A 13814-nucleotide genomic window follows, 5' to 3' on the forward strand; every position below is an offset into this window, starting at 1 on the left:
AGCGAAACTCCATCTCAAAAAAAAAAAAAAAGAAAAAAAAGAAAAATGAATCATATTTTATCAATGTTATACAACTAGTAAGTGGCAGAGTCAAGATCTGAACCCAGGTAGTATGAAGTCAACAAGAGGACTAGAAAAAAATATATAGATAGATGTTTCCATTTATCAGGTTCATGCTGAGTTTTCAAGTCCATGAAGTCTTGAAGTCATAAATGTCTTCGAATCATTAGCACTGAAATACCAAATATTTTAAAACCAGTTAAGAGCCACACCAGAGAGGATGCTTTACAACTCAAATGTGTAGTGTATGCAACAGTAAGGACTTTACCTTACTGTTTTTTAGCATGTGTCTTTTGTGTAGAATCCAGCATAAGGGGCGAGGCGCAGTGGCTCATGCCTGTAATCCCAGCACTTTGGGAGGCCAAGGCATGTGGATCACTTGAAATCAGGAGTTCAAGGCCAGCCTGGACAACATGGTGAAAACTTGTTTCTACCAAAATACAAAAATTAGCCGGGCATGGTGGTATGCACCTATAATTTATGCTACTCAGGAAGCTAAGACAGGAGAATCACTTGAACTCAGGAAGAGGAAGTTGCAGTGAGCTGAGGTCCTGCCACTGCACTGCAACCTGGGCAACACAGTGAGACCTCATCTCAAAGAAATAAAAACTTTTAAAAAAGAAATACAATATAGGGAGAAAGGCTGACTGTCTTGGGATCAATCTTTGTTAAATTGTTTTGAAATGTGAGTATATTGTTTTCTATACAACATGGAAATCCTATAATCTATATGATAAATCATGATGTAAACTAGAAAGTTAGTCTCATTGCTTATGGTCTGGTTGTATTTTCAATTTCTGAAAGATGATTTTTAAAATTCTCTGAGAAGGAAAAGCTTCAGAATTACTACTCTAAAACTATAAGACAACATATAATTTTACTTTAATCAATTTCCAGCACAAAACTTTAAATTGTAAAAACTGTATACCAAAGCAAAAGTGTTATGTGGGTGTCTCAATTCAATTGTGACAAATAAAATTCAAATATCAAATTGTTTTGAAATTCTAACTGCTAAAATGCTTTTGGGCATAACAAGTTCTGACTAATTTTAGAGCATCAAATGAAGGAACACCTGAAGTAAGACAATCTATCCAATACAAATCAAGTAAAGGAAATGTCATATTATTCAAAAATGTCATAAACATATTTTTTAAATGGGAAGCATATCTATAAAAAGAAGAGAAAAAATGACAGCTATCTAAAAAGAAGTGACAAAATTGTGACAAATATTTTATTAAAAATAAATGATTGCTATCTAGATATGCTATGCCATTGACAGACCAAAAAAATACATCCAGTAAAAGGAATGTTGAGACAAAGAAGTATGACTATACCTGGTAACCATATTTTGAATATTATACATAAACAATTGGGATTATTTTTTGTGAGGCTGTCCAAAATGAACCCTCCTTCTATGTAGACTCAAAAGATAAGAACATCACTTCAAAAGACTGACTACACAATCATAAAAAAGAATGAGTTCATGTCCTTTGCAGGGACATGGATGAAGCTGGCAACCATCATTCTCAGCAAACCAACACAGGAACAGAAAACCAAACACTACAGGTTCTCTCTCTCTCTCTCTCTTTCTCTCTCTCTCTCTCTCTCTCTTTTTTAGAGATGGGGTGTCACCATGTTGGCCAGGCTGGTCTTGAACTCATGACCTCAGGTGATCCACCCATCTCGGCCTCCCAAAGTGCTGGGATTACAGGCATGAGCCACCGCGCCCGGCCCCCGCATGTTCTCTCTCACATGTGGAAATTGAACAATGAGAACACGTGGACACAGGGAGGGGAACATCACTCACTAGGGCCTGTCAGGGGGTAGGGGGCAAGGGGAAGGAGAGCACTAGGACAAATACCTAATGTATGTAGGGCTTAAAACCTAGATGACAGGTTGATAGGTACAGCAAACCACCATGGCACATGTATACCTATGTAACACACCTGCACATTCTGCACATGTATCCCAGAATGTAAAGTAAAAAAAAAAAAAAAAAAAGACTGACTAAATGAGTCACAGATTATGGAGATATAATGATCTTTACTTTATAGCTTAGCACATATATATTTTTTAATCCAAATTTGTGAGCCTTATCAAGCTAAATTATGTTCCTTTGATTTTAAATTATTCCTTCAAAAATTAATTGATAATATTATAATTTCAAGTGTGACTAGCACATGGTAAAAATGGTAATAAGCTTTCTCAATCGCTATAAGCAAATCAACATAAACAAGACTATCACATTCTTGAGAAGAAATGTGCAACTCAAAGACCATTACAAGCTATTTTGGGGCGGGGCAGTTTTTAAAATTTCAACATGTCTAAGATAACTTCCTCAGCATAGCAAAAAGAGAGATTTTAATCCTTTGTGTCCAATAACACATTCTGTCCTTAAAACAAAACTAAGTACATTAATGAACTACTACTTTTACGAAACAACAATAAATATAGAAACATTTTGATTTAAAATGCTAATATTACTATTTAGATTTTAATAAAAATAAATAAAATGTATTAATTATATAAAATAAATATATTCCAATAACATGATTCAATCATATATAATTTAATAATAAATATATTTTATATTAATCAACATTATTTTAAATCTTAAAAAATTGAAAATAAATAAAATATTTAACAAAAGGAGAATAATTCAACTGTCGTAGCACAGTGAAATGGAATATCTTGCAACCATTAAAAAGTGTATAAAGAAAGTTTAACAGCATGGAAAAATCCTTGTTATGACTGGGTAAAAAGCAGGAATCAACAAGTATATACAATATCCTCCCAAACATGTCTTTAAAGAATATACATAGAAAGAACACAGGAGATTAATATGCCAAAATATAACTAGTGTTACCCTTGAGAGACAGAATTATAAATGATTTTTCCATAATTTAAAAAACCTCTACAACCTTTGTAATTGTTTATTGCGAATGTTAAAAACCTTATTTCCTTACAGATCCAGTGAACAGCTACAGAGTTTTCATATATTTTGTTTCAGAAGCCACCTTTTGAAGAAGTAATTTCTGTTACACAATTTGAAATATTAACATAAAAGGATGCTTCTTGGTTTATACTTTTTTTTTTTTAATAGAGATGGGATTTCTCCATGTTGCTCAGGCTGGTCTCAAACTTCCAACCTCAGGTGATCCATCCACCTCAGCCTCCCAAAGTGCTGGGATTACAGGCATGAGCCATGATGCCCAGCCAGTTTATACTTTAACTGCTCACATAGGAGTACACATTTTAATAAAATCTATTAAAATCCCTAATTTAATAGGAAATTTCATTTCACCTCAATTATGAGTCACCATAATAAAGGTATAGCTTATGTATACTGTGAAACACTGCAATCAGAAAGTATAATAAAATTTCAAATATTTATTTTTAGTATACTATATTGTGAAACAGAATATATGTCCATGTGCCAGAATACACATATTTGATCAGAAGTGTCCATAAAATTGCCATAGGACACTCTTCAAGTAAAAACCCAACATACATTTAAATTCTTAACTTTCTCTGAGCTAAAAGTGCTTTAAAACAATACAAGATTTAAAAAAAAAAAAACAAAAAAAAAAACAAGATTATGTTTGTAGGCAATGTAACTAAAAATTCAGTTAAAACCTTAAATAAAAACTTGAAATACTATTGTGAAAAAAAATGCTGTTGTGATTTTAAAAAAAACATTATCCACTGACTTACCGAAGATAGTTCATCACATCCCAGCAACGTGTAGTAATCTTCAGTATCTCCTGATCTGTAATTCAGTATTGCATCCATTTAGATGACTTAATTAGCTCTTCTTCCCTTAGAAACAAGAGACACAGTGAGCTTCGAATTAACAGGAAAAGACTCTTTTACAGCACCACGTTCCAAACAGCAAAAACTAGCTTTAAGACTGGCCACAGTCAGTACACCAGATGTCATCCTAGACCTTTGTAAACTCTGCCTCTCATTGGCCATTTACAAGAGAAGAAAAGAACAGTCCACGTGTCTATTATTGCAGTGCTGCCTGGGATCTGTAGTTTGAGTTTATATAAGAGCTGCAAATGAACCGTTTGTTTTATGAGTTAATAAAGACTGCCCATTTTTCAGAAACTTGCCACATTAACCACCTCTCCATAGCCTATACATTTTTGTTTTTATCATTTAAAGGAAAAAAAAAGAAAAATTGAAGCATGTGGTAAAATCTTAGGATGTGTTAATTAGGGTAGTGGGAGTTTTTTGAGCATTTTAAATATTTCATTTTATTTATTTATTTATTTTCAGACAGGGTCTTGCTCTGTCACCCACTCTGGAGTACAGTGATGCAATCTCAGCTCACAGCAACCTCCGCCTCCCAGGCTCAAGCAATCCTCCCACCTCAGCCTCCAGAGTAGCTGGGACCACAGGCACACACCACCATGCCCAGCTAAATTTTGGTTTTTGTTTTGTGTTGGTTTTTGTTTTGTTTTGTTTTCAGAGAAGGAGATTTTGCCATGTTGTCCAGCCTGGTCTTGAACTCGTGAGCTCAGGGAGATCTGCCTGCTTCGGTCTCCCACTGTGCCGGAATTACAGGTGTGAGGCATGGTGCCCAGCCAATAACACAGTTTTAATTTTTATGGAGCTTACGTTCTAATGGAGGAAGACACCTGAAAAACATGAAAAAAAAACAAAAACAAAAACAAAACAGGATCATTTAAAACAGTGATTTGTAGGCAGGGCATGGTGGTCCACACCCGTAATCCCAGTTACTTGGGAGCCAAGGCAGAAGAATCGCTTGAACCTCGGAGGCAGAGGTTGCAGTGAGCTGACATAGTGCCACTGCTCTCCAGCCTGGGCAACAGAGCAAGACTCCATCTCAAAAAATAAAATAGTGATTTGTGCTGTAGAGGAAGTAAAATAGGACAATGAGAAGGAGAACTGTATAACTCAGGTCAGATGGCTGTGCTATTTCTCCTGGGTTGGTTCAGATTCAGGTGTGTCTCTGGTCTGAGGTGGGTCCAGGCAATTTATGTTTCAGTTCATTTTGGCCCTAAGAAAACACATCTCAGGTCTGGGATTTAGAGAACAAGGTGAGTGGTCAGGAACACAACACTTTAAATGCCTTAACACCTTTTTTTTTCTTTTTTCTTTTTTAGAGAGAAAGGATCTCCCCATATTGCTCAGATTGGTCTTAAACTCCTGGAGTCAAGCAGTCCTCCCACTTTGGCCTTCCAAAATGCTGCAATTACAGATGTGAGCCACCCTGCCTGGCCTTTAACACTTTAAATTCCCCCACCTTAGGGGAAAAATAGTTTTTATTTTAGCCCACCTATATACATCTTTTTAAAGGTTTATTTCTGAAGAGAAGCAAGAAAAAGCACTGAAGCAGACCAGGCGCGGTAGCTCATGCCTGTAATCGCAGCACTTTGGGAGGCCGAGGTGGATGAATCACAAGTTCAAGAGTTCAAGACCAGCCTGGGCAACATGGTGAAACCTCATCTCTACTAAGAATACAAAAATCAGCCTGGCATGGTGGTGCATGCCTGTAAGTCCAGTCACTCAGCAGGTTAAGGCAGGAGAATTGCTTGAACCCAGTGAGCTGAGATCATGCCACTGCATTCCAGCCTGGGTGACAGAGCAATGTGGTATTGGTCAGGTGCAGTGGCTCATGCCTGTAATCTCAGCACTTTGAGAGACTAAGGCAGGAGGATTTTTTGAGCCCAGAAGTTCAAAACCAGCCTGGGCAACATAGCAAGACACTGTCTCTATTTTGATATTAATAATATAACATTTTTTAAAGTGTGTGGTATCTTCCCCAGCTCTCTTACTCCTGCTCTCACCATGTGATGTGCCTGCTCCCACTTCACCTTCTGTCATAAATAAAAGCTCCCTGAAGCCTTCCCAGAAGATGAACAGATGCTGGCTCCATGCTTCTACATCCTGCAGAACTGTGAACCTCTTTTCAGTATAAATTACCAAGTCTCAGATATTCCTTCATAGGAATGCAAGAATGGCCTAACACAAAAAATTAGTACCAAGGAGTGGGGCATTGCTATCAAGATATCGGACAAAGTGGGAGCAGCTTTGAAACTAGGTAATGGGCAGAGGATGGAGGACTTGGAGGGCTCAGAAGAAGACAGGAAGATGAGGGAAAGTTTGGAAATTCTGAGAGACTGGTTAAATGGTTGTGACCAAATTGCTGATTGTGATATGGATAGTGAAGTCCAGGCTAATGAGGACTCAGATGGAAACAAGGAACTTATTGAGAACTAGAACAAGGTCACCCTTGTTATGCCTTAGTAAGGAACTTGTCTATATGGCATTCATGCCCTAGGGATCTGTGAAAGTTTGAACTTAAGAGTGATGACTTAGGGTATCTGGTAGAAGAAATTTCTAGGAAGCAAAGTGTTCAAGAAGTGACCCGGCTGTTCCTAACAGCCTAACTCAGGTGCAGGAGCAAAGAAGTGACTTAATTTATATTTAAAGGGAAAGCAGAAAAAGCTTGGAAAATTTGGAACCTAGGCATGTGGTAGAAAAAAAAAAACATTTTCATGGCAAGAATCCAAGCAGACTGCAGAGCAACCACTTGCTAGAGAGACTTACATAAATGAAAGGGAGCCAGGTGCTAATAGCCAAGAAAATGGGAAAAAAACCTCAAAGGCATTTCAGAGATCTAAGAGGCAGCCCCTCCCATCACAGGCCCAGAGGCCCAGCAGGAAAGAATGAATTAGGGGGCCAGGCTCAGGGTGCTGCTGACCTGCACCACCCTGGGAGGCTGCTTCCCTGCATCCAGCCACTTCAGCCCCAGACTCAGCTCAAAGGGGCCCAGGTACAGCTCAGGCCACAGCTCTGAAGGGTGCAAGCTATAAGCCTTGGTGGCTTCCATGTGGTGTTAAGCCTGAAGATGTTCAGAATGCAAGAGTGAAGGAGGTTTGGCAGCTTCTTCCTGGATTTCAGAGAATATAAAAGAAAGCCTGGGTACCCAAGCAGAAGCCTACCACAGGGGCAGAGCCCTCACCAAGAGCCTCTACTAGGGCAGAGCAGAGGGGAAATGTGAGGTTGGAACTTTCATATAGTTTGAAAAGTGTCCCTGCCTGAATCTCATGTTGAATTGTAATCCCCAGTGTTGGAAGTAAGGCCTGGTGGGAAGTGATCAGACTACGGGACTGGATTTCTCACGAATGACTGAGTATCATCCTCTTGGTGCCGTCCTCGCAATAGCAAGTGACTTCTCTGAGATCTGGCTGTTCAAAGTGTGTATCACCTCTCTTTCTCTCTCTTTCTCTCTCTCTCTTTTTCTCTCTTTCTTTCTTTTGACATGGAGACTTCCTCTGTTGCCCAGGCTGAAGTTCAGTGGCACAATCTCAGCTCACCGCAACCTCCACCTCCCAGGTTCAAGCAATTCCCATGCCTCAACCTCTCTGAGTAGCTGGGATTACAAGCACATACCACCATGCCTGGCTAATTTTTGTATCTTTAGTAGAAAAAAATTTTTTTGCCCTCTCAGGGTTTTGCCATGATGGCCTGGCTGGTTTCAAACTCCTGACCTCAGGTGATCCGCCCTCCTCAGCCTCCCAAAGTGCTAAGATTACAGGTGTGAGCCACTACACTTGGCTTGTTGCTCCTTCCTTTTAGCTGATTTCTCCCTTTTGGAAAGGGAATGTATACCCGATACCTGTATCTCCGTGTATCTTGGAAGAAATAACTTGTCTTTGATTTTACAAGTTCATGTGGAAGAAACTTGGCTCAAGTCTCAGATAAGACAGACTTGGGACTTTTGAGTTAATACTAGAATGAGTTAAGACTTTGGGGAACTATGGGTAAGGGAGAATTGTATTCTGCAATGTGAGAAGAATATGAGATTCGAGGGGTCAAGGTGGAATAATGAAGTTTAGATGGTGTCTCCTCTAAATCTCATGTTGAATTGTAATCCCCAATGCTGGAAGTATGGCCTGTTAGGAGGTGACAGGATCATGGGGCCAGATTTCTCATGAATGATTTAGTGCCCTCCTGTGGCTGCTGTCCTCAGAATAGTGAGTTCTCATAAGATATGCTGTTTAAAAGTATGTAGCAAGGCATCTTCTCCCTCACTCTCCTGTTTCTGCTCTTGCCATGTGACATTTCTGCTCCTGCTTTGCCTTCTGCCATGAGTAAAAGCTCTCTGAGGCCTCCCCAGAAACCAAGTAGATGCTGCCTCCATGCTTGTACAGCCTGCAGGACCACAAGCCAATTAAAACTCTTTTCTTGGCCAAGCAATGTAGCTCATGCCTGTAGTTGTAGCACTTTGGGAGGCTGAGGCAGACGGATCACTTGAGCCCAGGAGTATGACACCAGCCTAGGCAACATGGCAAACTCCATCTCTACAAAAAATATAAAAATTAGCTGAGCATGGTGGCATATGCCTGTAGTCCCAGCTACTCCAAAGGCCGAGGAGGGAGGATCACAAGCCCAGGAGGTCTAGGCTGCAGTAAGCCACAATCATGCCACTGCACCCCAGTGTGGATGACAGAGTCAGACCCTTTCGCAATTAAAAATGTTTAAAAAAGCTTCCTTTCGGCTGGAACCGCCATCTTCCAGTAATTCGCCAAAATGACGAACACAAAGGGAAAAAGGAGAGGCACTCGATACATGTTCTCTAGGCCTTTCAGAAAATGTGGAGTTGTTCCTTTGGCCACATATATGCAAATCTATAAGAAAGGTGATATTGTAGACATCAAGGGAATGGGTACTGTTCAAAAAGGAATGCCCCACAAATGTTATCATGGCAAAACTGGAAGGGCAACCCAGCATGCTGTTGGCATTGTTGTAAACAAACAAGGGCAAGATTCTTGCCAAGAGAATTAATATGCGTATTGAGTACATCAAGCACTCTAAGAGCTGAGACAGCTTCCTAAAATGTGTGAAGGAAAATGATCAGAAAAACAAAGAAGCCAAAGAGAAAGGTACCTGGGTCCAAATGAAGCGCCAGCCTGCTCCACCCAGAGAAGCACACTTTGTGAGAACCAATGGGAAGGAGCCTGAGCTGCTGGAACCTATTCCCTATGAATTCATGGCATAATAGGTGTTAATAAATAAATAAATAAATAAAAGACCTCTGGACTGTTAAAAAAAAATAAAAAAAAAACCAAACTACTTTCTTAATAAATTACCCAGGCTCAGGTATTCCCTTATAGCAATGCAAGTATGGCCTAAGACAATGTGATTTTGAGGAACATTTTAACCCAGGAATTCATAGAAGCACTCAGAAAATAAATAAAAAGCAGAAGGAAGGAGCAAAACACATAAGCTGTCATACAGAGATGGAAATGTCCATTGCATGTTCAGTTAAAGGTAAGGAAAATGACCTATGGTAAGGTGTGTTGGAGAGAATGCCTTTAATACTGGGATTGAGCAGGTGACCTGAGCCAGAATATAGAGAGCCTTGATGATCAGGTAGAAGATACTGAGTGAGTACGGATGCAACAGGAATTGTAGGTTTTTGAGCACGTGAATAACATGTTAAACGTAGTGCTTTTAAGATTAGTCTGGGCAGTGCACAGTGGTTTCCACTTATAATCTCAATGCTTTGGGAGGCCAAGGTGGGAAGATCACTTGAGATCAGAAATTCAAGACCAGCCTGGAAAACACAGTGAGACCCCCATCTCTACAAATATATATATATATATTTTCTTTTTAGATGAAGTTTCACTCTTTTGCTCAGGCTGAAGTGAAGTGGCATGATCTCAGTTCACTGCAACCTCTGCCCCACGGGTTCAAGCAATTCTCCTGCCTCAACCTCCTAAGTAGATGGGATTACAGGTATCTACTACCACATCCAGCTAATTTTTGTATTTTTAGTAGAGACAGGGTTTCATTATGTTGGCCAGGCTGGTCTTGAACTCCTGACATCAGGTGATGCACCTGCCTTGGCCTCTCAAAGTGCTAAGATTTACAGGTGTGAGCCACTGTTCCCAGTCTAAAAAAACAATTTATTATTATTATTTTAATTAGCCAAGCACAGTGGTACACACCTGTAATCCCAGCTACTCAGTAGGCTGAGGTGGGAGGATCACTTGAGCCCAGACCAGGAGTTTGAGGCTGCAGTGAACTATATCACTGCCACTGCACTCCATAGGTGAGAAATAATGGCAAATAGTGTTTAACCATCATCTCAAAAATTGGACCCATATTTATTTTTGGAATGCTCCAGATTCAGTGTCTGGTAAGGCTTACTGTTTGCTTCATAGATGGCACTTTGTTGCTGTGTCTTGACATGATGAAAAGGGCAAGGCAGCTCCCTTCAACCTTCTATAAAAGCACTAATCCCATTCATGAAGAAAGAGCCCTTGTGACATAATCACTTCCCAAAAGGCCGAACTACTTTTTTTTTTTTTTGAAACGGAGTTTCGCTCTGTCACCACGCTGCAGTGCAGTGGCATGATCTGGGCTCACTACAGCCTCCACCTCCTGGGTTCAAGCAATTCTCTTGCCTCAGCCTCCCGAGTAACTGGGACTTCAGGTGCATGCCACCACGCCCAGCTAATTTTTGCATTTTTAATAGAGACGGAGGGTGGTGGGGGGTTAAAAAAAATTGAGATGGGATTTCACCATGTTGGCCAGGATGGTCTTGATCTCTTGACCTCATTATCTGCCTGTCTCAGCCTCCCAAATTGCTGGGATTACAGGCATGATCCACTGCGCCCGGCCAGCCCAACTTCTTAATTGCATCACAATGAGGATTCAATTTTAACATAAATTTTGGAGGGACACACTCAGACTATAGCAATACCCTTCTGAATCTTAGTGCTCTTTTTTCCTTTTCATTTGATTGTCTCATTCTTTTTTTTTTTTTTTTTTGAGACAGAGTTTCACTTTTGTTGCCCAGGCTGGAGTGCAGTGGTGGGATCTCGACTCACCTCAACCTCCGCCTCCCGGGTTCAAGGGATTCTCCTGCCTCAGCCTCCTGAGTAGCTGGGATTATAGGCATGTGCCACCATGCCCAGCTATTTTTTTGTTTGTTTTTTCAGTAGAGATGGGGTTTCTCCCTGTTGGTCAGGCTAGTCTTGAACTGTCGACCTCAGCTGAGCCACCCACCTCCCACCTTGGCCTCCCAAAGTGCTGGGATTACAGGCGTGAGCCACCGCGCCCCACCTGATTGTCTCATTCTTTTCAACATCTCTATAGCATTCCACCCTGGTCATACAATACTTTATTTAACCAGTGTCTTTTTTAAGTTGCATATTCATTAGAAAACTTTCATTACTTATTTTAATAAATATTAGCAACTTTTTTGCATATTGTTCAGAAAAAGCAGTAATACAAGATGAACAGGTATTTTGAGGAAAGTTGGAGTACCACTTCATTATTCCTACTCTTTTCCCCAAAATTAACCTTCAAACCTTTGCAGCATCTCATGGTAGGGTATAATTTTAATGTTCTTTGGGGTTCTCTCCCCATCTATAGAGGTAACAAAAATCATGACAAGGCAGAGCATGGTGGCTCACGCCTGTAATCCCAGCACTGGGAGGCCAACATAGGCAGATCACAAGGTCAAGAGATCAAGACCATCTGGCCAACATGGCAAAACCCTGTCTCTACTAAAAGTACAAAAATTAGCTGGGCCTGGTAGCGTGAGCCTGTAGTCCCAGCTACTCGGGAGGCTGAGGCAGGAGAATTGCTTGAACCCAGGAGGCACACTGCACTCCCTCCAGCCTGGGTGACAGAACAAGATTCTATCTAAAAATAGTAATAATAATAATGACAGGACCACTAGCTAATCTTTTGGAGAAGTGATAAACAGTAAAACTAGAGCCACTCCTCTTTATACCAAAATAAATTATGGAAAAATCAAATAACTCAGAAGCCATGGGAAAAAAATCTTACAAGCATGACTATATAAAAATTAAGTGGCCAGGTGCAGTGGCCCATGCCTGTAATCCCAACACTTTGGGAGGTCAAGGCAGGTGGATTGCTTGAGCCCCAGAGTTTGAGACCACCATGGGCAACATGGCAAGATTCAATCTCTAAAAAAAAAAAAAAACAACTTAGCCAGGCATGATGGCACACACCTATGATCCCAGCTACTTGGAAGGCTGAGGCAAAAGAATCGCTTGAGTCTGGGTAGGTCCAAGCTGCAGTGAGCTGAGATCATGCCACTGCATTTCAGCTTGGGTGACAGAGCAAGACCCTGTCTCAAAAAAAAACCAAAAAAATTAAGCACATTTTTGTGACCAAAAAAAAAAAAAAAATACAAAAGCAAAATCAGAAGGCAAATAATATATGAGGAAAAAATCATAATTTTCTTAACAGACAAAAGACTAACTTCCTCAATATACAAATCAATTTTTAAAAGATGAACAACATAACAGACATTTTTTTTTTTTTTTTTTTTTTTTTTTTTTGAGACAGAGTTTCGCTCTTGTTACCCAGGCTGGAGTGCAATGGCGCGATCTCGGCTCACCGCAACCTCCGCCTCCTGGGTTCAGGCAATTCTCCTGCCTCAGCCTCCTGAGTAGCTGGGATTACAGGCACGCGCCACCATGCCCAGATAATTTTTTGTATTTTTAGTAGAGATGGGGTTTCACCATGTTGACCAGGATGGTCTCGATCTCTTGACCTCGTGATCCACACGCCTCGGCCTCCCAAAGTGCTGGGATTACAGGCTTGAGCCACCGCGCCCGGCCCCCATCTCTATTAAAAATACAAAATTAGCTGGGCATGGTGGCCTGTAATCCCAGCTACTCTGGAGGCTGAGGCAGGAGAATCGCTTAAACCCAGGTGGCAGTGGTTGCGGTGAATCGAGATCTTGCCATTGAACTCCAGCTTGGGAAACAAGAGCAAAAGTCCGCCTCAAAAAAACCAAACAAATAAATAAATAAACTGTGTGAAATCAATATAGTTATCCCACCATTTTTCTTCTGTATGGAAGAATATAGCGTACAGTAGAAATCATGTAGACCTTTTTAACAGTTAAAGCTCTGCGGCGGCCGGGCGCAGTGGCTCATGCCTATAATCCCAAAACTTGGGAGACTGAGGCAGGTGAATCACTTGAGTTCAGGAGTTCAAGACCAGCCTGGCCAGCATGGTGAAACCCCGTCTCTACTAAAAATACAAAAATGAGCCGGGCATGGTGGTGGGTGCCTGTCGTCCCAGCTACTAGGGAGGCTGAGACACGAGAATTGCTTGACCCTGGGAGGCAGAGGTTGCAGTGAGCCAAGATCACGCCACTGCACTGCAGCCTGGGCAACACAGCGAGACCCTGTAAAAAGAAAGGAAGGAAAGAAAAGAAAGAAAGTAATGAAAGGAAGGAAAGAAAGGAAGGGAGGGAGGGAGGGAGGAAGAAAAAGAAAGAAAAAAAAGGAGGAGGAAGGAAGGGGAGAGAGACAGAGACAGAGACAGAGAGAGACAGAGAGACAGAGAGACAGAGAGAGAGAGAGAGAGAGAGAGAGAGGGAGAGAGAGGGAGGGAGGATAGATCACACACACAAGACACAGATCGTCCTATGCTCAATCCCATGCCTTGGGGGCAGGTTCCTCCCGGACGGGAAGCGTGTAGCTCATTCAAGACTACAACTCCCACAAGGCATCGCGAAAACGGCGCTACAGGGGAACCGGAAACAAGCCAGTTACTGTCTTACTCCCAAACCACCACCCGCCCACCCGAGCGCCCTGCGAAGTGCTATTTTTACATCTAACACCCTCGACTGGAAGTGGGTAAACTGAAACTAAGCTCAAATAAAAAGGAGAAAGGCTGTAAGACAAGAGGCTACAAGGTCCAGAAGCTCCGGGTGAGGATGGAAA

General features: G+C 41.2%; 1 protein-coding gene across 2 annotated transcripts in view; it reads right to left on the minus strand.

Annotated features, from left to right (window-relative positions):
• Positions 1–13814, minus strand: part of DNAJC12 (DnaJ heat shock protein family (Hsp40) member C12) — an 86277-nt gene that overhangs the window by 38773 nt on the left and 33690 nt on the right. For both annotated transcript variants that reach the window (XM_010339316.3, XM_074382309.1), the window contains one exon: positions 3775–3879. In XM_010339316.3, coding sequence (XP_010337618.1) covers positions 3775–3852 — 78 coding nt within the window. In that variant the 5' untranslated portion in view covers positions 3853–3879. The remainder of the gene's footprint in view (positions 1–3774; positions 3880–13814) is intronic.

Source organism: Saimiri boliviensis, chromosome 12 (assembly GCF_048565385.1).
Source record: "Saimiri boliviensis isolate mSaiBol1 chromosome 12, mSaiBol1.pri, whole genome shotgun sequence".
In the NCBI taxonomy this organism is placed as follows: Eukaryota; Metazoa; Chordata; class Mammalia; order Primates; family Cebidae; genus Saimiri; species Saimiri boliviensis.